At 39.4% G+C, this 26,189-nt stretch overlaps 1 protein-coding gene across 1 annotated transcript in view; it reads left to right on the top strand.

Moving 5' to 3' along the window:
• LOC119898613 (voltage-dependent calcium channel gamma-2 subunit-like) overlaps nucleotides 1-26,189 on the top strand; it is a 67,207-nt gene that overhangs the window by 29,738 nt on the left and 11,280 nt on the right. Inside the window, exon 2 of the mRNA XM_038712763.1 lies at nucleotides 17,481-17,564. Coding sequence (XP_038568691.1) covers nucleotides 17,481-17,564 — 84 coding nt within the window. The remainder of the gene's footprint in view (nucleotides 1-17,480; nucleotides 17,565-26,189) is intronic.

Genomic DNA, 26,189 nt, shown 5'->3' on the forward strand with positions numbered 1-26,189 from the left:
ATGAATAGTTTCATTCTAACATTTTCAACAGTTTGAAAACTGGACAAAAAACTGATAATGATTCTGTCCTCAAAAAATGATTATGCAAAGATATTAGGATGTTAGGAGGACTCAGGACATTGCATTTATCTCGTAAGTGGGTTGTTTAAATGCTAAAAATATTTTGGAAGGGTAGTGAGTCTGAATATATTATTAGTGCAACAATAGTCATTTTGGCCAAAATGAATGCAAATAACATTCTTTTTGGTTATCCTTGCAGTGGTGGGCAGTAAGATATTGTATAACGATATGATATTGATGATATAGTAAACACCATCCAGCATTACTGTATATTTTATATTTTCTTGTGCTCCTATACCATCCTAATTTTCAATATCTGATTTCTTAAACCTGATCTAAAAGCACTGACAGACAAATAAAGTTTATGAAGCAGCAGTTTAACTGCTGGCACTGAGTTTACACATGCACCCAAGCTTGCCTGCGGCTGCTTCACAGTAAGGCTCTTCTAGACCTGACAACAATCAGTACACCATTTGAATACAATTTGACCCAGTGTTCTTTAAATCAGTGGTTGAAGTGATTCAGATTCTAACACTTAATAATCCACCACTGTGCCCAACCAACATTGTCCCTAGTCCTGCACCTTGTAAACCCTAATACACCTTGACCACCTCCTTACTGTATGACTTATGTGTTGTACATAAATGAAGCACCTCCTACACTTGTACCTGCACATAATACTTATTTATTCCAACATCCTTTGCACTATGCTTCATCACACTGTGAACATGTATGCCTGTTTGTGTATGTGTACCTGTATATCATATCCACCTCCGACATGTACATAATAATGATAATAACAATGATAATAATTATTTACTCCTGCATCCTTTGCACTCTGCTCATTGCACTATTGTCTCAATCTGTCTATATTGTTTTTGTTGATAGTGTGTATATTTGTGTTTTCTATACTGTAGCCTGTGTTTGATTTTATTCTTATGTTATGGTATTTTTGTATGAGTAGGCATATTGTGAGCAATGGACCATCCTGAGTCAAATTCCTCGTATGTGTACACATACCTGGCAAATAAATCTGATTCTGATTGAAGAGACGTTGCTAGGGGACATAATCTAGGCAGCAATTACGTTTGCTGGCCTAATGTAATTGGGAAAACAAATTAGTACTATATAAACATAATTTCTATAGGAGACATAGTTGGTTACAGTAAATGATTTGGGTGCCACACAAAAAGTGGATTAAGTGCCCATTTACATTTTACTTGATTACAAAATGGATTCTTTGCACATGTTGACTATTGTCCTTTGTGTGTATTTATTGTTCAGAAATTGAAATGCTACACAAAAATAAGTCACATATCACATAGGGTTTCTGAAGACTAAAATAATCATCATTGTCAAAAAGCAAGAATATATTGAGATATCAATGGATGGACATCTGTCAGTCGATGGGATCACACATTGAAAGAACTTTTTGCTTTTTGACCTTTATTTTAAATTCTAGAAGACATTTTCAAGACTCCCAAGTACCAAAAAAGTCATGTTGAACTGTCGAAATAGGAGGCGAAAGACATTCTATTTGCTGACATTGTCACACTTAACAGCAGGCGCTCATAACTGTGTAAAGTTCACTTAATCCAATTACACTAAAAGTATACTTCCCTTAAATTCCCAAGTTAAAATCCAAAGACTAAGAGATTGAATGGGAAGAAGTGATACCTAAATCTGACATTCTCCAACTATTCTGTAGTTTTTGATAAGCTGCCACTATAATGACACAGTAATATAAATCATAGCACTGTATAATCTGAGCTGACATTTCACTCGCTGGCTCTGCTGGCCAGTGTGTTTTTTGGGAGGATGTAATGTAGAGCTGCAAAATGAGGGCAGGTAGCTGTTCCACATATAGCTGCCTGGTGTAATTTTACACAGGACTAAACATCTGTTGCCTCATTTATCAATGAGCTTCGCTGGGACGCTATCAGCTTTGTGAGTCTCACTTTTCTTTCATTGCTGTCACCTCTCTGTCTCGTTCCTTCTCTTCCCTTCCCTCTCTCCCTCTTTTCATCACCTCCTATAACTCCTTTTCCCCCTTTCTCTCCCTCTGCGCCAAAGGAATTCAACAGGGTGGGAGGGGGGAGGAAAACATTGCACAAAGTTTCACTAAATAAAACTAGGATAGAGCAGTGAAGCGACCAGAGAGAGAGAGAGAGCTGAGGGATTTCTCAAAAGGGGGACAGTGTGGCTGTTTGCAGGTGGCTGCTACCACCCCAACCCCCCATTAAAACTCTTTTAGACTTGTTCATTAACCGTAATTGTTTAATTGTTTTGACCCTTTTCTGCTCCAAATCCCATCTGCAAATTTATACATTTAAAATGGCATGTGTGCACCCATGGGTGTGGATGCAAATATCTGTAATCAGTGATTATGGCATGGCTGTAGACTCACAGTCTTGTTTCTAATTATATTTTATGGTTAAGAGCTTTGTCACATTAGCATTTAAACCAGAAAATTCTGTGGAATTGCCGCCATCAGTGGATTTGTCGAGATTAAATTAATTCTTTGTTTTCAAGTAGTGTTCAACTTCAGGGAACATTGACATGTGAATTCAAACCACCGACAATCTGCAAAGCGCCTTGACACTTCTGACTTTTGAGGGAACTGAGAGAACTGGGAGCTCAAAATCATATGAGCTGTGTTGCACCACCTAGTTTAATATAACCTAGATTTGCTGGAGTAAAAACTGCTGTGTAAAAAGAGATGCAGCATGGTTTGCAGTTAGTCAAGAGAGCAAGTAGTTTCAGGCACCATCTATTTTGCAAAGACATGTGACCAGCCATGTAGACTGTGATCCTGTTTTCACTGTGCAGGTGTTGTTGCAGTAATTTAGAATTAGAGTTAGCCAGTTTCAGATTGCTGTACCTGTTTTGGGGAATAGTGAGGCTGTTTAATGTGCTCTGAAAAACTGTATCCGTTTTTTTGAGTATGCACTCACCAAATTGTAACATTCTTGTCCTGAGAGTGCTACATGCCGGTGACACAGTACTAGTCCTACTTCCAAATGCAGAACCACTGTAGAGCTGCTCTACAGCTCTGTCCCAAAAAAGTGGTGCTGGTTTTTTTTCCCAGCTCTCTGAAATTACGTTGATATGTCCGGAAAATATCCTGACTTTTCTTTCACTGTGCAAATCGGATTTGTATATACTATTCAAGAGAGACTGATAGTTCTGATGTATCTGAAAAGAGATGCATGAAGATAGACGTCCGTTTGACTGATCTAATACAGGATACACAATGCATGATGGGAACGCAGCAGCAGCAGCAGTATCAGTGATGCTGACATTCTTCTGCATTACACACGACACCAACGCCTATCTAAGTGATGATAACACAGTGTGGTGCTTCATGTAGGCTTGTAAGATTTCCTCTTAGCAGATACACGACAAAAATCAGAAAAGAGCATTGAGAGGAGGAGGTTAGCTAGTTGTGTTCATTGGGTGCGGACATGGAAACCTCGCTGTACATTGAGTTCTTGAAATGCACATATTTGATTTATACTTTAATCAGGAGATTGTGCTCCTATACCAGATCAGAAATTTCTGATATTTCTGACTAAGAATTCTAACTCAGAAGCTGACAACATTTTTTCTGACATGGCTGCTCGCCCCCCCCCCAGCATAAACAACATAATGTGAACGCTGCAATAGTCCACTCTATATATCTTTTTGCCAAAATATGGCTAACACAGTACACAATTTCAATCATCACGCACAACCCTGTCAAGCGCATGTATTGTTTTGCAAAATTATTGTGCTTGCCTGACTCATTTTAGCATTGAGGGAAAATTTAGCAGTGATGAGCTCATTTGGATTTAAAGTATGAACATCTGGTTATGGGATAGTCTCTGACCACCTGGCCTCTTCGGTGCCCTTCACCCAACTGCTTGTGTGCTGCCAAATTACAATTAACCAGCCATTTGTGCTACTATCACATTAGCTGCTTCTTGTTTTGTGCCACATGACAAAACACTGCTCCATTTCCCTGTCTCAAAAAAATCTAAGACAGGACGGAGGCTTTTTTCAGTAGCAAAACCAAGCAGTTTTGTCTCTCTGTCACAACTACACATCAAACTAACTTATGTGTTGTGTGTACACATGTGAGTGCCTGCAGATAGGAAAAGTAATTGCTTACTCTAAATTAGTTGCAAGTAGGGTGAAAATCTCATTCCACATTTATTACAATTATCTTTAATAGGTCTCTCCATTGTCGAATGTGTTCTGAAATTGTGCGGAAATGAATTGGGCTGTCCTGGTTCAAAGATTAAAATGAAATACATCTCACAATGAAGTCGTTTAATGAAGTGAATGCTTTTCAGGCACCCGTGTCTCTCCTCTTGCGGTGGAGCTTGTCTTTTTTTGTCAGAGTTTTTGTCCTAAAATGCAAGAAGAGTTGATTTTACACTTTATCTACATTGTACAATTTTCTTTTTATTACCAAAGTGTATAGCCAAATCAATAAACTACTATATACAGATCTATAGAGCTAGATCTTTTAGTGCGGACCCAACAGGCGTGGGCCCAGAGATCCAAATGATAAGGGATGGCCTGAACTACTTGATTCCACTATTCACTGGGCTCTGCTACTGAAACACTTCAGGTGGGATGCAGGGAGGATGGAACAAAACGGCATGGTAGACGCAACATCAAAGAGACGTGCGAGGTGGAATCAAAACGTAAGAACGTAGAACCTATTTGAAGGGACAGGTATTGGAAAGTTGCACATCCAGTTGGGATGTCATGATTTAGTTTTAAAACATGGCAGATAGTGAAATAGTTCTTCTTTAATCTTCATCATCAGGTGTTGTGCTGTACGACACACAGGATGCTAGAACTATATAGAACATACGTCACACACCACTTTCTATTTCTACCTTTAAAGCAGTCAGAAATGTAATAAATCAATGAAAACTTAATTGGGTTGGGAATTAAAGGTATACAATTATGTAACCTGCTTCATGGAGAGAACTTGGTCTGTCTTTATCTCCAGTTTGAACAAAACAATGACAAAGATGTGGTTGGTCAACAAGTCATACAAACTAGTTCTGTACCCAGTTAAGAATACAGTAATAGGTTGAAGTCCTGGATGTCCATGTTCAGTACAGATGGGGAACCTACACAATACAAGGTTAAAAAAGGAAATGTTTGCAAATGCATAAAAGGAGTAAAAAACAGAGCATCACTCACGGGAAAACTCTCTCCTGGATGAATTAACATTTATAGATCATGAAAAGAAAGGAACACACATTTTCTGTGCATCGCACTTGTAATCAACTGAACCGAGCTGATAGCCATCTTTGCTGTGCAACACGTCTCCTTCGAGGTCTCTTATACTCATCCACCTTTGCAGCATAGGGATTACTTTAATGGCATTTTAGCACACAGATAGACTGAGCCATAATTAGCATAAAGAATAAAGACGCTATGCCAAGTATTTGCATAGCACACAGAGCTGGTTCAGTGGAGGGCGTTTGTACTTTACATTACATATACTCCCCCCACACACAGACATACACACACACATACACACTTTCTGCAGTGGGTTACAATGTTAATACTTCATAAAAAGGATGTCTGATGTGTTTCATCACACTACATTAACTTATCCTTAACAGCCGTAAGGTCAGTCGACAAGCAGGCCTCTGATTGGCTTGTGACAGCAAGGCGGTCACTGGGGTCTCATATTATTGCTATAAATCATCCAAGAAGAGTCACAAGGCCCCCCTATCGCTGTGAGGATAAGTGGGTGACGGAGCCATCCTGACCCGAGGTGCAGGTCTCAGAATAATAGTATCTGTTCCATGTTTAAGCAGGATGTATAATTTAACATGGGCAATTTGGAAGAGCGACATCTCATTATGACGACTGCAGAGAGAGGTGGGGAGGAGGGGAGGGGGAGAGGTGTTTCTCAGATGGGGATTTTATACACACAAAGGTTTTGTCTGTGTGGCAAAATATTAAATGTCACTGTAGAAAAACGTGCAATACTTTATTTTAATAGTAGAGATAGGACAGTGACTTTTATAAACACAATCACAAGAGAAGTTGTTGAGTGTAACTCCAGTGTATGAAGTTTACAGCATAAATGAATTATGTCTGCACAGATTTGTCTTGTTCACATCTGTCCTGTAACCCCAAATCAACAATGGAACAACTGCCAATAATTAGATTGGAAATAGTTGTGGATTAAAGACTGTTTAGTGTCTACTCATTCATTAGTGCATAAGTAAGGAAGACAATTTTATTTTCTAATCTAGTTTTTATCTATTCAGACTTGCATTAAAAAGGGATCAGCACCAGAGTTTAACCTTCAAACTTGTAGCCACATGGCTGCTTATTTAGGCATAATTTAGATTAATGCTAGCATATAGTTGTCAAGAGGCTGGATGTATTAGCTTGTAATTACATTTACCGTACTCTTGCAAAGATTACGTTTTGGTGTTGGTGAGAAAGTCTGACATTGATAGCAGAAAACATATTGTTATGACTTTAGAACTGAACCTGAAGGCTACCGACAAAGAAATCTTGACTTAAGAGAAGACTTGTTGTCATTATTGTTTGTTGTCAAATTATGGTATTAATTGATAACATTTTTTATGGAATATTGGTAATGAAAATAACTATGTTTTATATTTTCATAATAGCATGAACATATACAGCAAGTTGTTGATTAAGGTTAAATGTGGACAGCTCTGATACATCCAAGGAGCACTGTGGGGACAAAATAATTTTTCCCCACAGTGACACAAGTCACTCGTCACAAGTTCTTTTAGAAGGATAAGCCTTGGTTTTAGGTTGAAGTTACAATGAGGTTAAGGGTAGGGTTAAGATTAAGGTTAAGGTTAGACATAGGGCTGAACAATTAATGGCTTTAAAATCAAAATTTCATTTTCAAAGAACTTGATAAGCTAATCTTAAATACTGCGATAAGAAAATGCAGGTTAATTATACAGCAGTTACAAATTCATTCCGTTGTCATCCTTGTGTGACAGATTTGCTTGCCAGTCCCAAGCGCCATGCGCTTCCTGTTACGGTCCCACCCACCAATCAGAGTGGGCACAGGGCGGGTACATTTTACAACAACAAACGAAACTAGAGGAAAGCGTGTGGGATAGCAGCACGTTTTCATCTCAGGGCGTCATATACCAACGATTTGAGAAAGAGTGACAAAGCGTAGTTATTTGACGCTAAAGGGTGTGAGACGCACTGGGTGCGTCTCTATGAGACGCTCTGGGGCGTCCTCTACAGACCGGAAGTGCTAGTTAGCTAGCGGTAGCTACATTCGTGATAAAGGTGTTGACAGCCTCCCGAAGCCCCTACCCTTACCACAACCATCAGAAATGTTAGTACCTAAACCTAAGTCACTGACTTTATGCATGTTGACCAGCTAACCCTACAGCACGGGATCATTTTACACAAAATTGAATCATACTTTAAAGATGCACACTATCTGTTATCATTATACAAACTGACACGTACGCTCTCTCTCTCTCTTTCTCTCTCTCTCTCTCTCGCTCTCTCTCACTCACTCTCTCTTATTCCAAATAGCATACATAGTCCGCTGCTTACAGTGCGCAGTACAAATAGGCTTTGGTTAAAGGCCCATTTATACTCCTGCGTTGGGTCTACGTGTGTACCTACGCTGTAGGCTACGCATGTAGCCATGAATTTATACTTGTGCGTACATGTGTCCGTCATTCTGCAATTACACCCCCAAGCGCTAGTCGGCAGTAGCGCTAGAGCGTCCACTGTGTTGACTTTTGCTGGTTGAGCAGGCTAACTTTCGGTTTAGCGCTCCGCTAACGTAAATTGTAAACGTGCGGCTGGTGTAGGCTTTTCAAATTTTACCAACCGAATGGATCACATTCTGATAGCGAAAAGAGTCATTTCGCTCAGGTTGCGACGGTCAAATATATTGATTCACTGTGTTACAGCCGCCTAGTAAATGTCACTTCAAAGCGCGTGGTACTTTCGGTCGGCTCGGAGGCATTGCGAGGCTACCCAGCTGACCAATCACGACGGCATAGCCTCTGTGTAGCCCCGTAGCCTACGCCATCGATTTGACACAGAAGTAGAAATTGCACTTAAGAATGAAAGAAGCATTCACAAGCTCAATCAGAAGACGAGTGAAGACATTTGCATAGTAGCAGTGGTGCATGTATCAAATAGGCCTACATACCTCTTAATGCTTGGCCAAATGTTCACAACACAACGTCAAGACTAACAACCAAGTACCAGACCAACCAGAGTAGAAACAATAATTCAGCCAGGTAGCCTAACCTGGCGCAGGGCCCTGTGGCGGGTGCTGTCCGGAGCTCATTATCTATGCGTACACAACCGCAGTAAAAACAACAAGGTTACTTCATTCGCAGCTAATTCCAGGAAAGCAAAGCAAAACAAACAATATAACCACATCACAAATTGCACACACAGCTGCAGTTCAGTTAAGTTCAGAGAGAGAAGGAGGTGTCATTTCACTCACCCTATTTGAAAAGGAAGGCCATTCTCAAGTCTTTCATGGTGGCGAAGTGGTCAATAACCAAGTTATAGAATTTCACACTGGCTTTTACATCCTCCGCAACAAAAGAGTCAGTCAAAGTTTGGCGCTACTAGCTAGCCACTCTGTACGGATGTAGTTTTCCTCATTGAAAGTCCGAAACCCCTTTTTCCTCTCCAGGCCAGCTCCAGTTTTGGCGTTGGTCTTCCGTCAGATTTAATCTTAAATTGCTGATGTAGTGGTAGTTCAGTAAAACTATTTATTATAACTAAAAACTCCAAATCTCCACCCTCCATAACTGCACCAGCTAAAGTTGCTAGCTCCCGTTATTTCATCTGAAGGATGTTGATCTCATGCTGTGATTTGACAGGCGTGGTCACTGGCGTGAAGCCAGACAGCGGATGGCTTTCCTTGGCATCATCCTGACTAAGGCAGTGGCATGACCTCATCTGATTGGTTAATCATTTAATTTTTTTTCACAAAGGGATGCCAACTCTGCCTGGCCTTCTCGCGTAGTCAGATTGCAGGCCAGTATTCGGTGGTGCAATATAGTGTTTCACCACACATCCAACGCATTTAGAGGGGCACTGTTTCACTTATTGTAAAATATTAAGAAATGGGGAAGAGATGACGGCAACAGCTTATAAGATTTATTGAAACTAAAAACATTGTGTTTTTATTAAAATGATATTGTGGTATAAACGGATTAATTGCAACTTTTGAAAAATGTTGATGTATGAGTGTCAACACTCACACACATTGTTTAGTATTTCCATTAGTATCAGTGCTAGAGGGGACTTCTGGGTCTATAAAGTGAGGCCAACTTTATGCTGATGACACTTTCATATACACATCTAAACCTGATCTTCCACCAATTCAAGCTTGTCTTCAGTATGATTTTTTTTTTTACACATGGATCATGTTTTACGCAAACTCAACTTTGGAATAATGTTCTTTAGAATAATCAGTCTCGTAAATGCTTTAGCGTAAGAAACTTGCCTCTCAACTTATACTGCTGATTCTCCTGATCAAAACTCTGTAATATCAGACCATGTCCATCTTAACACAGTATATACCAGACTCTGCAGATTTGTCCTTGGATGTCTTCACTGCACAATGTATGAGGCTCTCAAATGGCCATCACTAAACGCAAGAAGAAACACTCACTGGCTTCAACTTAAATTCAAGAATATTCATTTCAAATATTCTTCTTATTTACAGTATCTTGTTCCCTTAACTCCAAATTATCAAATGAGTCTCTGTCCCTCGATAATTGATAATTGATAATTGTATTTCTTTATTTTGTCTCTGCTCTTTTGTTATGATTGTGATGTATGTTAGGACCCCTCAAAAACTAGAAAAACCTTTAGAACAATGCAAAAGTACTTCAACCTCATTCTTTCTAAAGGCAAGCAGGGGACAACACCACTGGCTGCAAAAAGAAATGTGATTGTATAGATGTCTATGACGAAATGATTTGACTTCTCACTTGACTGATTACGTCAGTAAACACTTTCCTAATGAGTTTATGGTCTCAATCACTAGTTTCAAGTCTTCTTCACTACATGAAGATGATGTTGCATGATGTTGATTTTGTGAATTATGGTCCCATTTACAGAAAAATAGACAATAAAGCAGGTTATGCTTTAGGGTGTGGCTACATTGTGATTGACAAGTTGTTACCACAGCCAGTTAGGCGTAGCAATGTGTATTGTTTATCCCTCCCCTGCTCCACCCTCCACCCACTTCTGGTTCCATAAAAAACAAGATGGTGACAGCCAACACGCCAAACTGAAGGCTTCAAAACGGTCATGTCATGTTGTCTATGTTCACTTCTTTTATACAGTGTATGTATCAGTGTTAAACTTTGTCAGTGTCTTTGATCACTGTAGTTTATTAAAAAAATACAGGAGTCATTCCATATAAAATATAATGATATATAATGATGACAATGCAAAACAAAAAGATGATAGAAGAGATTTAACTGTATTTCTATAGGCATTTCAGTGTGGACAGCAAACTTGTGTGAAATCTGAATCATAGTACAGAGACAGTTAAAAATGTTAAGATGATCAAGAGTAAAACTCAAACCTCACAAAACTGGCCTCATATTCACAAATTCAGAACACTGAAATGAGCAGCAGATTCACTCATCTGATGACAGGAGAGAGTAGTAAGACTATTTGTTCTTAGGTAAACATATGACATATCAGAGCAGTATAGGTGTACAGTGCTTGGATAACTAGAGATGTAAGTAAAATGCTCATGACTGAGGCTTTTTGAGACACATTTTATATCCATTTGATTTGTTTTGTTTTCTGGCTGTTAAAGTAAATATAATCAGTGAATCTCAGATGATGACATAATGCTCTGTTCAGGCTGCACAGGTTTCATCCCTGTTGAGACAATAAAGTGTGTTTTTGATTTGAATTGCAGAAAGAATAAAGGAAGAGACAGAGGAGTAGAGGAGAGCTGAGCTGCCAGCTGGTCCTCGGGGTACACACATATGTATGCATGTGAGAGACCGATAGAGGAGAAAGAGAGAGACAGAGAGGGTTATGTGAGAGCAAAATAGGAGAGAATGAAAGGAAAATGCAATTCCAGATTACATGTGCTTGTGCTGCAGCGTGGGTGGGCATGTGTTGGAGGGAGTGAGGGAGAGTGTAAATGCGAGAGAGACAGGGAAGAGAGTGGAGATGATGGAAATTCTGCCCAGCAGTGAGTGTGTGAATTGATGCGTTTGACATAATGTGGGATCTTCATGTGGAGTCGCCAGTAAATTAAAACTGAAAACCAAACAGTGATACAAAAAGGTATTATTATTATTAAAGCTGAAAGAGTGATGGTACAACAGTGTTTTTACTGTATCTTCTACTTTGCACATCTCCTAGCAACCACAACAGACACCATTTTGAATGTTTTATAATACTGTAGCTACATGGCAGTTAGATGGTTGAGAAAATAACAGAAATCTTGTGAATAGATGCATACAGGAATGTTTAAGATTAAAATTCTGCACAGGTAAATTGATTCCAAACTGGATGCTAGTATGTTGTCTAGTGGTCTTGTTTCTACTCCAAAGCATTCCTGTTAAGCAGTTACCATTTAACCTGCTTCACCTGAAGACTGAGGAAACCCTACAGAGACACATCACACATAATAATAGACTTCCTCCAACATAGTGTACACTGAATTATTAGCCTTGACAGCCAGAAACAACTGAGTAAATGCACACTATGATTACCACATATTTTTACATTGTCATCAATGAATAAATCATTTTCCCTCCTCATTTATGCTAAAATTGATCCAAAGACAAAAACAACAAAATGGTTAAGGGCGAGAGAAAAGAGCAACAAGTCTTGTAAACTGTGCAGAGAAATTGGAAGTTGGAACCTGGATAAACTGGATTATAAATGCTGCATGTGCTGGATTTGTGTTCGCTAGCTTTTTGGCCAGTATTTCTGTTGTTATTTCTGCTGATCACATTTGTGCTGTCTTTGATCCAGCTTTAGTTGTAAAAATGAATGTAAATGATTAACTAATCTTAGAAGGGATATCAGGCAACAACTTTAATGTAAAAATTTTAATTATGATTTTATTTCCTGACTGTCAGCAGCAAACTGACCCAAAACACACAGTGTCTAATGAGTATGATGTCTAAACCCAAACTATAATCGTCTGAACAATCACTAAGTGTTTCCCCACTTTAACAAAGCCACAAAGGTTAATGTTATCTCTGTGTGTTTGTATATTCATCTTTATACATGTCAGAACTATCTATATCTAACAAAACATACTCCTTTAAAAGCTAGTGAAAGCAGGAAAAGTAAAGCTTCAGTCACAGTTGATGTTGCTCAGCCAATTCTAAGGTGAAGTCCCTTCAGTAGGAGTTCACTCAGGCACCATCACCAAGTTTGTGACTAAAGGCTCTATTCTCACTGTGCAATTTTGTCTGAGATGAAAGTTGACAGTTGTGAAAGAAACATGGTAAAATCTTTGTCAATCCAAAACTGAAGGCCAATTCAGAGCTTTGGCAACCAAAGAAAAGCCTGTGGCAAAGCATATTTTACAAAGCATATAGCCTAGGCCTACGTTTCTTAACGCCACCGGCTGAAATAAAAAAAATAAGTAAATCCCGACTTTTAAACAGAGGTTTACTGCACATGTAGCCTTTTTATAAGAGCCTTATTCAGCAGTTACAAAATGTTACATTACGTAGCACTCTCTCCCGACGAGTCCAAGCATCAGTGACAGCAGCTGCCGGAGTTTCTTTCAAGTTTCACGTTGCTGTGCTGCTTCAGCGGATGCTTCAATAAATCAGATGTAGAAATGTTCGCAGTTGAAAGCTTTTTGCTGCTCGCTAAGAGTTTACGATAGACGACAATGTTACTTGCCTTTGTAACTAGTAATAATAAGTAATTAGTTACTGGGAAAAGTAATATTATTACAGACTAAAACACTGTCTGTGTCACATTTCACAAGAACCATGATTTTTCAATGCATAGACGTGTCAGCACTGTAGTCGAAGTTTGCTTCTTATTTTTCTACATTTTCAAAGCACAAGAGTGGTGCAGATGGATGACGCATCTCTATTTACATATTTTGTTTTCTATTTACCTCATAGCACTGAGGCACCATCTACACTAATGCGTTTTCGTATCGAGACCTTTTGCTACGTTTGCACCTCCCGTCCAGATTAAAACGACAAAAACGAAGACCTAAAACTGAGAAGTTGGAAAACGCTGCCGACCCCGTTGTACATTTTAAATCTCCGGGTGGCGTTTTACCGAGGACGGGCACAGACGCTCACGTTTGGCTCTCTGATTGGGTCATGTACTTTTCACCGCCTCGACATTCTGTTTGTGGCTTGTCAATAACTCTCTGACATGTGACATTAACTGTATCAAGTGTTAACGGTCATGTCATGCATGCAGCTCACCGTAACAACTGGTAATATCCTGTTATTTATAGATGCCATTATCTCAAAACAAAGCTAATAAGATATATCAGTAACAAATCTTGAACTGAACAAGTAATGATGTAATGTTTTTTGATACTTATGATTCAGCATGGACGTATTTTAAGGTGGCTGAAGCCACCCTAACATGGTCCTAAGCCCCCCAAAGAATAATAAGAAAAATAATTACATTTACAACATTTAAAATTTTTTTTTGATACAGTGCAGACACGTACTCGAATATTTATAAATACTATTGAAATATACAAATAGAATTTGTAATTATTGGCTTAAAATAATCCTGGTTGTTTCCTTTGCTTCATAATTGAAATCCCTGCTGTGGTCAGGCACTAGGACCCTGAGGGTCATCGCTGCTCTGCTGAGCTGCAGCGCCACTTACTACACAGAGAGAGACACACACACACACACACACACACACACACACACAGACATGGTAAAAGGAAGATTGATTCAGTGTAGTGAGTGATTCAGAGTGAAACTGTAAATTGCTGTTAGTGACTGTTACTTGCTGAACTTCAGAAACGTTTACTTGAGGTAAAGGAAAGGAGATATTTTAGTTGGCTATAGAAAACACTAGTGTTGATAATGTGAACGTCATTCATTTTACCTATCTCTAGTAGCCTATTTCAAAACAATATCAGTCCCCATAGAATGTTGTTGTCAGTGAAAACTAAATGTCATAGTGTCCCTGTTAATGCTGTTGTATATCCTTCCATTCATTGACCAGATGGATATTGAAGATATTTTAGGGGAGAGAAAGAGAAGCAGGAGGATGGCAAGGCAGCTGATTCTGAGGTCAGTAGTGGTCTGCAGGTCAGTAGTATTCTACAGTCAGTCTGTGGTCTACAGGTCTAAGGAAATGTGGGCTGTTTTGTTTTCTTCTAACATTATGCATTTGTTGGCAGATGTTGCCTTAATGTAGGCTTGGATATACATGAGCATATACCCACAGATATACACACAGGAAAATATAATAAAATAAAGGCAATCATACATACTTGTATCCATACATATAGTAATCATTACTCCAAATCTTTTAATGCTCCCACCATCAGGTTATTAATTTCAGACAGTAGCCACTTTAAATAGGATCCTTATCAACAGCTTACGTGTAAATGTTTGTATGCAAACCAAACTACAGAGCAAAAATCACACTCTGATTGAACCAATCCACAGTGCAGTAAGAGTAATTACTGTAATTAAATAGCATTCTTTGGACCTACAACTTATCTAATAGAGAGAGAAATTAGACATGGTATTACTTCATCCCACATTTACATGAGCAGCCTATAGAAGAACTCAGTCTGGCCTAAGTGAATTCCCCACATGCAGCGTTGATGTGTCTAAAAGCTAACATTTAATGGGCGTCGGAACCATTGTATGTGGGTGGACCAATGATATTGGACCCACTCACTTTTACTGTCTGTAATTCAGCGTATCTGTTTGTTCACCTTTCAGAGCGTCGTCAATCAAATCCATTCCACTTCAGGAATGCACTAATAAATTTAACTCCATTCTACAGCCGTCACTTTCACACTGCTGCTCCTTCCAATCCATTCCACACAGCTCATTTAGACTCCATATAAGTTAAATCCTATTCCTTGTTTTCACTGCTCGCGCCTGCTGCGCTGCCGTAATACTGCAAGGTAAACAAAGCATTTTAGCATACCTGCTGCTCAGGTGTGTTTTTGTGCTCACATTCTAAAGCCGCTTTTTAAGTGAATGCGTCTTTTAAATGCGTCTTTGTTGCATCATTGAATTACACTTACACTATGTTGTTATGTTAATACTTATAACAGAGTTCTCTGACATTTTTGCTAGGCTAGCTAGCTACAGTTAAGTTAACATTAATCAACCAGTGTTAGCAGCTCTTTGAATCCTGGTCAATGAGAGAAGCTAGCTGTGGTACCAGTGCCAAATCTGGTTCAAAAATGGACTGGACAAAATTCTTTTATTATATCAACATTTTTTCATGTGCATGTGTGCTGACTCAGCAGGGATAATATTACATGAGAAAGTTGATCTACAGGAGTAACATATCTGAAAGCAACACAGAATGACTAAGAGCTGCACTGATTTAAGTTCTGTTGAGTTTTAGATTTTGATTTGTCACCTGCCACCTTTGCAAAAATAAAAACATTTCCACCAAAAATTGATGCAGGAAAGACAGAAATTGGTGCAGAAAAAAATCACCAGAATGCAGGAAATTAATTGTTTAATGCTCAAAGAGACACCCATGTAACATTACAGTAACTTTTGTTCAACAGAGGAGAAATGGAGAACAGAGTATGTCTTAACATATTGGCTTCTTCACTACTTTTGACATACTGGTAAGTGTTCTTCTAATACAGTAACAAGAGATGCGAGTGCAAAGATTTTGCTAAGCCTCCTGTCTTTCAATCCTAGTGATGTCCACGTGACTCAGTCTTTTAGAAAAGCTCAGACCTCCTTCATGTCACTGGAGGTCAAACTACATAACATAAGAGACATTTACACATCTACACCTTATTTCTATGCTTGACTAAAAGCCTCTTGCATACACACAGCATACTTCAAGACTGTTCAACTTTGTAGTATCCCTCACATTTGCACAACAAATAGCTACAGTAAGTAACTGAGACAAGAGGCAATGTGAATGTGAGGCTATTTTCACCTGAAACACGCAGTGCTTTTGCACATCATTGTCCTCTCAGGAACGGAACAGAATTTCTACACACAGCTCTACACAGTTCACACTGAAATTATAAAATGATGAAAGCCTTTTTGCAGCACGCTGAAAGGTTTTCGAGCCGCTTCCTGGCGAAATATCTTTAATGTTTCTATCAAAGCCTACCTGATGAAAAACACTTTGTTCGCCTGCATGTTTGCTGAAGTGTATAAAAGACATGTAAATATGAAACAGGCTTGTGGTAAAGTTCTGTCATCATTTTTATTCACTTTTATGTGTTGAGCTTTGGTAAAAAAAAAAAAAAAAGCTTTTTCTCAGTGGTGATGATGATGAAAATGTAAAGTGTCTGTAAACTTAGTCGTAAGTGCTCTCACTGTGATGTGTGAGAAAGACAGCCAGTTCTCTTGATAGTAGGGCTGATGCAAAAGTATATGAGTGTGTATTGGTTTTTTGTGTGTATGTGCTTGTAAGTGTGAGGCATATTGTGCGAGTGTGTGTGTGTGTGTGTGTGTGTAACCGATGCTAGTCTTTCGTCCTTCAATCGGCAATTAACAAGGGCCCATTTAATTGCAGTGGTTTGGGAGGGCATACAATTACCACTGGAGCTGAACACACACACACACACACACACACACACACACACACACACACACACAATTCTTCTTAATGAGCGGCACTATCAGCTCTCCTTTCTTCCTCTCTTTCATTTGCATTTTGCTCACTCTCTCCTCCTGCCTCCTCCTCACCCTCCTGTCTGCTCTGATGAGGCGTTTAAATTAAATACTCCTCCTGCCTTCTTCTTCCTCTTCTGTCTGTCACTTTCTGTCCTGTGATGCATTTCTTCAAAGCTGATGACAAATCTTTCTTCCTCTCTTTATTTCCTTTGTCTCAAATGTTGCATCTAACCTACTTCTTTTTTTCTTCTTTTCTTTTCGCCATCACTTTCTTACCTTTTTACTCTTTCTTGAGTTCCACTCCCCTTTCTTAACCTGACCTTTTTCTGACTGCTGACTTTCTGATTACCTTCCTCTTGTCTTCACTGTCATTATCTTAATTTTTACTGCAATTACAGTGATGATTTAGCTGGGCAAAGGATTGTGATAAGCACACACCAAACACACATTTACATATACAGTACATCCTTTAAACTGTTATTTCTTCTGTCTAATCATTTCATTTAAATGCTTTGACTTGTGACTTTATTCATAACTTTGCCTCCTCTCTTTCTTTTTTTCTTTCTTTCTCTTGATCTCACACAGGATCTTTTAAAGGCATGTGTAAGCAGATAGATCACTTCCCAGAGGATGCTGACTATGAGGCGGATGCTTCCGAGTACTTCCTACGTGAGTTCTTCCTTCCCTCCATCCATATTTTTTAGAATTTACTATATGTTTTCATCCATACATCTTTAGTATTTCTTGTCATTATCATCAGTCATTTGATCTTGAAATTCAAGAACCTACATAGCACTGCCATATCGTCATACTCATTCTATAATTAAAAGATTTAATATGAAATAGTTTATACTGAATCTGAAAATATACTGAATCTGTGTGATCACTGGAGTTAAACTTATTATTTCAAGCATTTCATCAAGTATCACTGAGATACAAGAAAATGTCAGTATATTAACTCTGCCACCAGAAAACTTGTTTAAACTTGATGTGAGAAGCAAAGAGAGGGTAGAAGATGGGGCATGGGTGACGCAGCCATAGTGAAGAGAGGAAGATGGAGGACAGGAGGGCCGGGATGAGAAGTTTCAGGTGGAAGAGAGAGGGCAAAGACAACGAGTAGCATAAAAATTGAAGATGAGAAACTAGAGAGAGCTGTGTAAAGACGGAGAGACTCAAAAGAGGTGGAGGGGTAAGAGGTGGAAGTCAAAAGATGAGGAGTAGGTCACTGACGTGGAAGGCAGCAGAAAGAGCGATGAAGTCTTAGAGAAGACAAATTCTGGTAGGTGAAAGAGGTCAAGAGGACGAGGTGGTAGGAAAACGTAGAAGACAAGGAGAAGGGAAGGTTGAGGAGGTGAAGGACAAGGAGTAGGGTACCAATGCAGTGCTGTTGCTCTCCCAGCGGCTTGCCAATTAGGACACTTTCTTCTATAAATACTCTAGGCTCTGCTATATGGGTCACACCTCTCCCTCTCCTCCTTCCTTCCATCCATCCCTTGCCTCCTCCCTCTTGCTTTCCATCCATCTGTCTGTCCATCTCCACCGAGGCCTGCATGCCTGTCTGACAGCTGGTGGATGGAGGCCATGGGGTGGAGCGAGGGGATGATGGGGAACAGGACAGAGAGGGAACCGAAGTTGGGGTTAGTATCCACTTGAAATGTTTTTTAGAAAGTTTTAAGCGTGTTTGGTTTAAAAAACAATTACAATTATTAGTGTCTCTTTTCAGCATTTTAAAATAAACAATGACCTGCAGTAGTCTGTTGGTTTTAGGTTTTATTTTAGGTTTCTAGATGAGGTGTGTGGATTCTAGTGGACTCTGAGTGGTTGAAGGTGGAAGCAGCACTCTTGCCAAATATGTCCACCCCTGGTCCTGCATTCCTTCCCTGCATCACCATGGCAATCATTTAAAATATCTGTGGACCAGAGATGCTCACAAGTCCAAGTCAAGTCTCAAGTCTCTCGTGGTTATTACAAATGTTGTATCACCTGCTACATTCAATCCAGGTTGCTTATAAAACTGCATAGCTATAAGGAATTCTGTAACTGTAACCTGTTTTTCACTTACAGAGCACAACCATGTAATGTGCAATTCAATTATTGACGACTTATTAAATACTTTAAGTCAACACACTCCCCAGACTCACTCACCAGTGTAACATTAACTAAATAAAACTGTTGCACAACCATGTAGTCTTTTGTACAATGCGTCTACACTTAATGACCTATTATAAGCTTATAAACTACTGTAAGTCAACAAACCCTGTTGACTCTCAAACCCAGTGTAAAGTTAACTAAATGAAACTGTAAAGTTACATGGTCAACAATAAAGCTGTAACCTGTTTTTAACTTATAGAGCACAACCATGTAATGTGCAATGCAGTTAATGACAGCTTATAAACTACTGTAAGTCAACACATCCCCCAGACTCTCAAACCCAGTATAACGTTATAACTAAATAAAACTGTAAGGTTACATGATCAACAATAAACCTGAAACCTCTTTCTAGCCAACGGTACTAATTAACGTGATGGCAGCCAGCGGGACGTAAAGGATTACATTAATTGACCACCACACTTTGGCAAGTAAACAAACGCTCGTTCATCATTTCTTAATGAACGACAGTCGGAGTAAACCTCTCGTAGGTCGTAGCTGAAGCAAGAAGCAAGCTAACGTTAGATGGCCAGTGCTGAGCTAAACATGTTTACTCACCACAGGTTACTAACCTATTTGCGTTAAGCGTTTCTTTTTTTTGGGCCTTGTTGTATTAAGTTTTAAAGCCAAAGTTTATAATGAATGACGCGGCAGATGCCGGTGCTTGTTGTCCTCTCTCACATGTAGCCGCGCGCAGCTGATGCTACATGTTACGTAGGCAGGTTATAGGTAACGCAGGGAGGGGAATAACAGCAAGGTCATCAGAAATTTCCTAAAAAATAAACATTGTTCACGAGTCCCGCACCTCGAGTCCGAGTCGAGTCTGAAGTCTTTTGAGAACGAGTCTAAAGTCGAGTCTCAAGTCACTGTGTGTGCGACTTAAGTCGCACTCGAGTCCGAGTCTCTAACTCGAGTCCCCATCTCTGCTGTGGACTTGTGTGTTTGTACATGTAATGTGAGGTACACTTGAGCTTCGGACAAACATGTGACACATGTGACGTTGTTGGTAAATGTTTATGAGAATGACTGGCTGTGACTACATCTAAAAGACTAAAGATTAGGATTAATACAATTCAATTGGCTTTATTGGCTTGTATTTATAAATTTTTTTAGTCTTTACATATCACACACTGTCCTGCACACACTACGACTGTCCTACTGGATCCATTCAGCCCAAATCATATTCGTAATCAGCTCAACAGTAGTAGTATGTGTACAACAGAAAAATAAAGAAATACAAACAACTTCAATTTGATTTACCAGAGTCTGGCAAGTGCTACATTGTAATTACACAGAAAGTATTTCAATTCATTGTTGGTTTATGCTTTTTTCATGGGGTTCATTGACAGTAGGGAAAATATATAGAATTGGTAGCCTTACCCTTTAAATGCCCTAAATGCATGTCAAAACCAGTTGCTCCTGTTCTGTAAGTACACAAATTTAAGATGTTTGATCAGCTTCCTAATTAGCTATTTAGCCAATAAAGAGGGAGATTTCTAGTGAGATTGGTGGATATCTATGTGCAGTGTGTATTTGACATTTAATTCAACATTGTTGCAGGTCCGTAATTGTATGTGACCATTTGCACAAATTGTTCTTCTGTTCTTTGTCTGTTTGTCTTCGGAGCACCGCTTTTATAGATTACAGGATTACATCATAATTGTAAACGCACTAACATACTTACTTTAGCACTCTTTGCTTTTGGTTTCCTGTAATCTTCTGTGATTTGGTATCAGATCTAGTCATTCATGAAATATGGTATCAAAGCTCATTCTACTGTTGCACTCATTGTAAGTCACTCTGTATAACAGTGGCTGCTAGATAATTAAAATGACAATGTAAAGTGTGGATGATGATGCATTCTGACAGATGGAAATGATGCAACATTTGTGTATCACTCATACACATTCCCACCTGGAAGAGAGAGAGGGGAGACCACCGATCTTCCCTGACCCGCCTTGAATTTCAATCGTATTGTTTTGACTGTCAGAAGCCTGGGATAATGAGATGAAAAAAATTTAAAGTGTTTGTTGACTAGTAGGCTCCTGATATCCTTAAACAGCAGTTATTACACCGTAAAAACTATGTAATAAACTTACATAGTAATAACAATGAATCATACAGGAGAGAGCCAAAAGGCCAATTTATACTTCTGCATTGAATCTACGCCGTAGTCTGTCACACATCTCCCCAAAAATGTAACGAGTTGCTGTGACGCAGACCACAAGAACTGTGATTGGTCAGCTTGGTAGGATCGCTTTTCCTCCTGAGCATTTCCGGCTTGCCCTTCTTCTGCCTCAACTGGTTCAAGGGTCGGACATACCATTTCCTCCGACGCCTTCTCTCGTTTCTGCGCTTTAGTAATTTCACTAAAAGTAACTGCTCTTCAACATTGATCATTCGAACACTTTCAGTCACCATTGTTTGTAGTAGCCTACACCAACTAAGAAGGAGAAACTCAACACAGTGCAATGTAGAAATCCCACCTCCAACAAGCATTTTGGCAGTGAAATTGCAGAGCCAGAGCATTGACTCATACATGCATTTTGTGATCTGCCGGATAAATTCTGGTTAAATTCAGGCAGCTTAAACTACGTGGTTAGAGAAATAATGTTGACATGGTTTAAATAATCTACATCAACTGTAGGGTGTAAAGGCAGGGAAGAAGAAGAGTGTTAGCTAGTAAACATCAATGGAAACAATGCTGTATTTAAAAGGCAAAATGCGCTCTGCACATGTTTTAAGAGGACGGAAATGCATTTGTTGGATCTCAAGGATTCACAAAATGAGATTTGGTGAGTAACACAATGTAAATATACATTTATTCTTTACAAGAAAAATTAGTGTAGATTTACACTTTTAACTGCTTCAAAGTCAAACTGATCTGAGTGTAAATGAGTGCAGCAGCTTTTCAATTTTAGTAGAAAAATCCCCTTCCTCAAATGACTCAAACCCATTTCTGGAAGAGATTCATGAACAGTCTGCCACCATTAGGACCACTTGTACAGACTAAAATTGAGTAGTAATAAAGTGTAGACCAAGTTTATACAAGGATAAAAGTTGTCATTCATTTTGGATTCTTTACACTTTCTCTTCCATTCTCTCTCTCTCTCTCTCTCTGCGAGAGTCTTTTCGATCTCTCTCCATCAGTCTCTGAGCCGTATCACCCTCCACCCCCACCCTCCTCTCTCTGGGTGAATTTGTACATGTGGTTATGTAACGTCGAGCAGTCAGCCTTCCTCCTGCAGCAGTACTATCAGCCGCAGCCACAGAGAGAGAGGACAGAGCCACCACCCCAATCTTTCACTACAGCATAATATAGAGTACAAGGCTTACAGTTTACTGTGCCCATGTACCCATCTGAATCAGAGAGCAGAATCATCTGAAATCTGCATGATTAATGTAAAATTAATGACCTTTCCATATGTGTCAACACATCTAATATCTGAGGGAATCCGAATAGATCAGAGCGTCTATTCTGATCACTTGCTATGTCATATCACTTTGGGATAAAACATTTTAGGAAAATCAGTAGCCCATGTAAATAATGTATGCTATTTAATTACCTTTTGGGGGGGTTGATTTACTGATATTACATTGGTTAAAAAAAATATAATCGCCCAATTGGCTATAGAGTGTTTTATTATCAATGCAGTGGGTGAAAATAGGACTTTTAATTATTTCAATAAATTAGTCTTTGAAGCATATAAACATATAATTTTTGGATATAATTTGTTATTAATTTACCTTCATTCTTTGGACATTATTATCAGAATTGCTACTGTTTATGTATGGCTGCTTGTTAATTAATCTGATTGGTGTTCTATAAGGCTCTTTTTGAGTCACACCACATGTTGGATCTGGTCTTATTTTCCTCTGGTCCCCTTTGGATCGGGTGTCTCTTTTTTGAAAATTAATTATGCATGTGGGGATCAGGTAGGGTTTTTGCCGGTCGATTTTGGATTGGTTCCCAAGACAGCTATACAAAACAATATTTCGGAAATATCCAGTAAAACCACTGTCTTTTAATGCTGGCCAGGTAAGCAGTTGGGAATAAGAAGTTGAATTTTACAAGACTTGTACAAAAATGTGTATGAGACAAGATCACAAAGTGGGGCTGCATGAGCGTTCCATGCAGTCCAATAGTAGTAGTAGGTAGTCTGTCCAATGAAAACTGGATTCAGTAGCAGTAAATCTATTGCATCTCCTGTGTATTAATATCCTTTCTTATCAGGATCATAGCCTGACCAGGGAAGCGGAGAATGTTGAATTTGGACAATTAATTTTTCGTGACGCTCTAAGGGAAAGATCAACCTCTTGGTGAAATATTTTAGAAAGCCTACAATGTCTTTTGGTATGAGATATGCTAGAGCTCTTTCAGAATGACAATGGCACTTCAAACATCAACACAGTTTTCCTCTTTCATTTTTGACCATTAATTTCAAAGAAACTGGGATGGCATGCAACTATAGTCACAAGCTCTCCAGAAAACAAAGACAGCACGAGGACATAGCATTCGCCTCAGCCTGCTGAGACTCTGTGATGTCCTACATAAGCCAGTCTTTGATGTATAGTCTAATGTCCAACATATCTCTTGCACTGTCTGCTATTATTGCACGCTATACTCCTGTTGTCCTTGAAACCTGAGCTGTTTTTCATTCAGTTTTATCATAGAGTTGTGTGACACACTTGCTGTGTCTCAATTCGCACCCTTCCTTTCTTACACTTGGTATTTTGAGTGCAGAAGTGCATAAACACTGAGAAGTATGGCAAGGAAAGTTTACTATGTGTACGTAGATGGTGTACTCATAACAGTCAAAACGTTGAGTGTGGAACACTGGACACTTCCATTTGGATTTGTAGCAGAAGAGGAGGGACCACCAACCTATTTTCAAACTTGTGAAAATGGCAGCTGAGGAAGCAGCACCGGTTGCGATTGCACACACATGCAAGTCAAAGTAAAAGTATACTATTTTTTTTGATTGTCATTTCTGGTGCACAATGGCTGTTTTTGTACTACTGTCAGCGTACTACATGTTAGTGTACTAATGGAGGTATCCGAAAGAAACTGTATCTGTCTCTGGTGTCCCCAAGATGAATTCACTTCACATTTGAAACACAAATCTGCAAATATATATAATATATAATATCTGAAATAGTGTGTGTCTGTGGGTTATGAGAATAAGTGTCTATGACATGGTCATCTGTGTGAGACTGTTGTGTGACACACTGAACCCTGACTTGATAAAACAGGAACTATATGAAGTTTTATGAAGAAGGCTGCACCCGAAAAGTCAAAAAAAATCTCTTTTCCTAACCACCTTTTCTTGACCTCGTTGGAAAACGTCATGAGGTAAAGGAAAGATGTGAAGGAGAATCTGTAAGGACTTAGGAAAAGAGGACGGCGGGTCTAAGAGAATCCGACTGCTCTTTTCTAAGCGACGTAATTATGCGATGGTGGATTTTACTGCCGTGACCTGCTGTAATGAAACTACAGTGTTCTGAAGATGGACTACAAAAAGCGCATCTTTGACACTGTTGTTGTAATGCAGGCCATCTAAAGGTGGACAACACGGTGGAATATATTACTTAATAACCAAGACAGCAAAAAGGCAGATAAGGTAGCCTACCAGTCACTAAATAATGGACAGGGTTGTCACATTGAGAATGCTTGCTCACACTCACCCTCCTGCCCACCCATACACGTATTTATCAACATGAATCCCAATTGTATGTAAATACAGTGTTTCCTACAGAAATACAGCCTAACTGTGCCAAGAGAGGGAGCGACGGGGCGTGAGGAGATGCTGAGAGAATATATACGCTGTGCAGCGCTCTGTCATCGAATACGATTTTAACCATTTTAAATAGTAACAAAATCAATCGAAAATCAGCGTTGATAATGTGGCAAGCCGCCACAAATAAGTCAGTGTGTGGGAAACGCCTTCTGTAGAGGTTATCCAGCTTGTTCTTTGCCTTTATTAAGGCGAGGGTGTCAGCATCTGTGACTGAAGTAAAATTAATGTGCTGAAGGCTGCAGTACATAACCTGAGGCTACACGCTGCAACATTATCCTCACTTTGATCACGTTACAAGACTACAAGACTAGTAACAGCTGGAATGGGTCTCAGTTATTGTTGACAATTTAAGATATGTGCATATTAGCAAGTTATGGCATAAGAGAGAAAAGGCTTAATAGGCAATGGTAACTTACATGGTGATCAACCTCCTTTTTCCATCATGGTTGGTGATTTATTTATTTTTATTGTAGAAAACACTTCATGGCTTATTTCAACAACCAGAAACATAAAACGGTGTTGAAACAGTATTATATTACAAAAAAAGCCAAAAGAAAACAAACCAAAACAAAGACGGTAATTGTGAGTCTTATTCAGTTATCGTAATGTGCATCTGTACTGCAAGGATTTTGCTAAATGTGGTTGATGGATTTTATCGTTTGAGTTTGAGAACGTGCGCCGCTTTAAATGTTGCCGCCGCAAGGAATTGTGGGACGGCATTCTCTCCTTTCCTTTCGTAAAGGATGGTCAGGTGTACCCTATGCTAAAGGAGATATGAAAGGAAGCATTGAGGCACCTTTCCTTAGCTTTTAGAGAATTCGAACAGCTCTTATCATGGCTGCCACTGAAATACATCCGGTTCACTTCACTCAGTGAGGAACCTTCCTGAGCAAAAAAGACTTTTCGAATGCAGCCCTAGATTCGGGGACCAAGACCACGCCTTGAACTATTCCAATTTCCGCACACCAAGTACTTAAGCACACCTTTTCCGTTCACCTCCCCTTGATTCAGCTTTCTCATGAGTGTGACAAACAACACCAACACCTTCGCAAAATTTTATCCAAATCTGGAATATCCCCAGAACTGTACTCTGGGCATTCATTCCGCATCGGAGCCGCCTTCACTGCCTCCAGGCAGGGAATCCCATATAACATCATCAAAATCCTCGGCCGCTGGTCCTCAACAGCATACCTCACTTACATTCGCAATGTAATCTGTAATCAGTGATATCTAAACGATATCAGAAACGCCCACGCTCACCTTTCCATGTGGAGTTCTTTTGGGGGTTTTCACTCGTCCACTGACTAAGAGACGTCTCCCCCACCCAGAGTCTCGAGTCCGCCGGTTC

Source organism: Micropterus salmoides, unplaced genomic scaffold (assembly GCF_014851395.1).
Source record: "Micropterus salmoides isolate LMB-PRFRI ecotype aquatic unplaced genomic scaffold, ASM1485139v1 Ms_hic_scaffold_12, whole genome shotgun sequence".
Classification (NCBI taxonomy): Eukaryota; Metazoa; Chordata; class Actinopteri; order Centrarchiformes; family Centrarchidae; genus Micropterus; species Micropterus salmoides.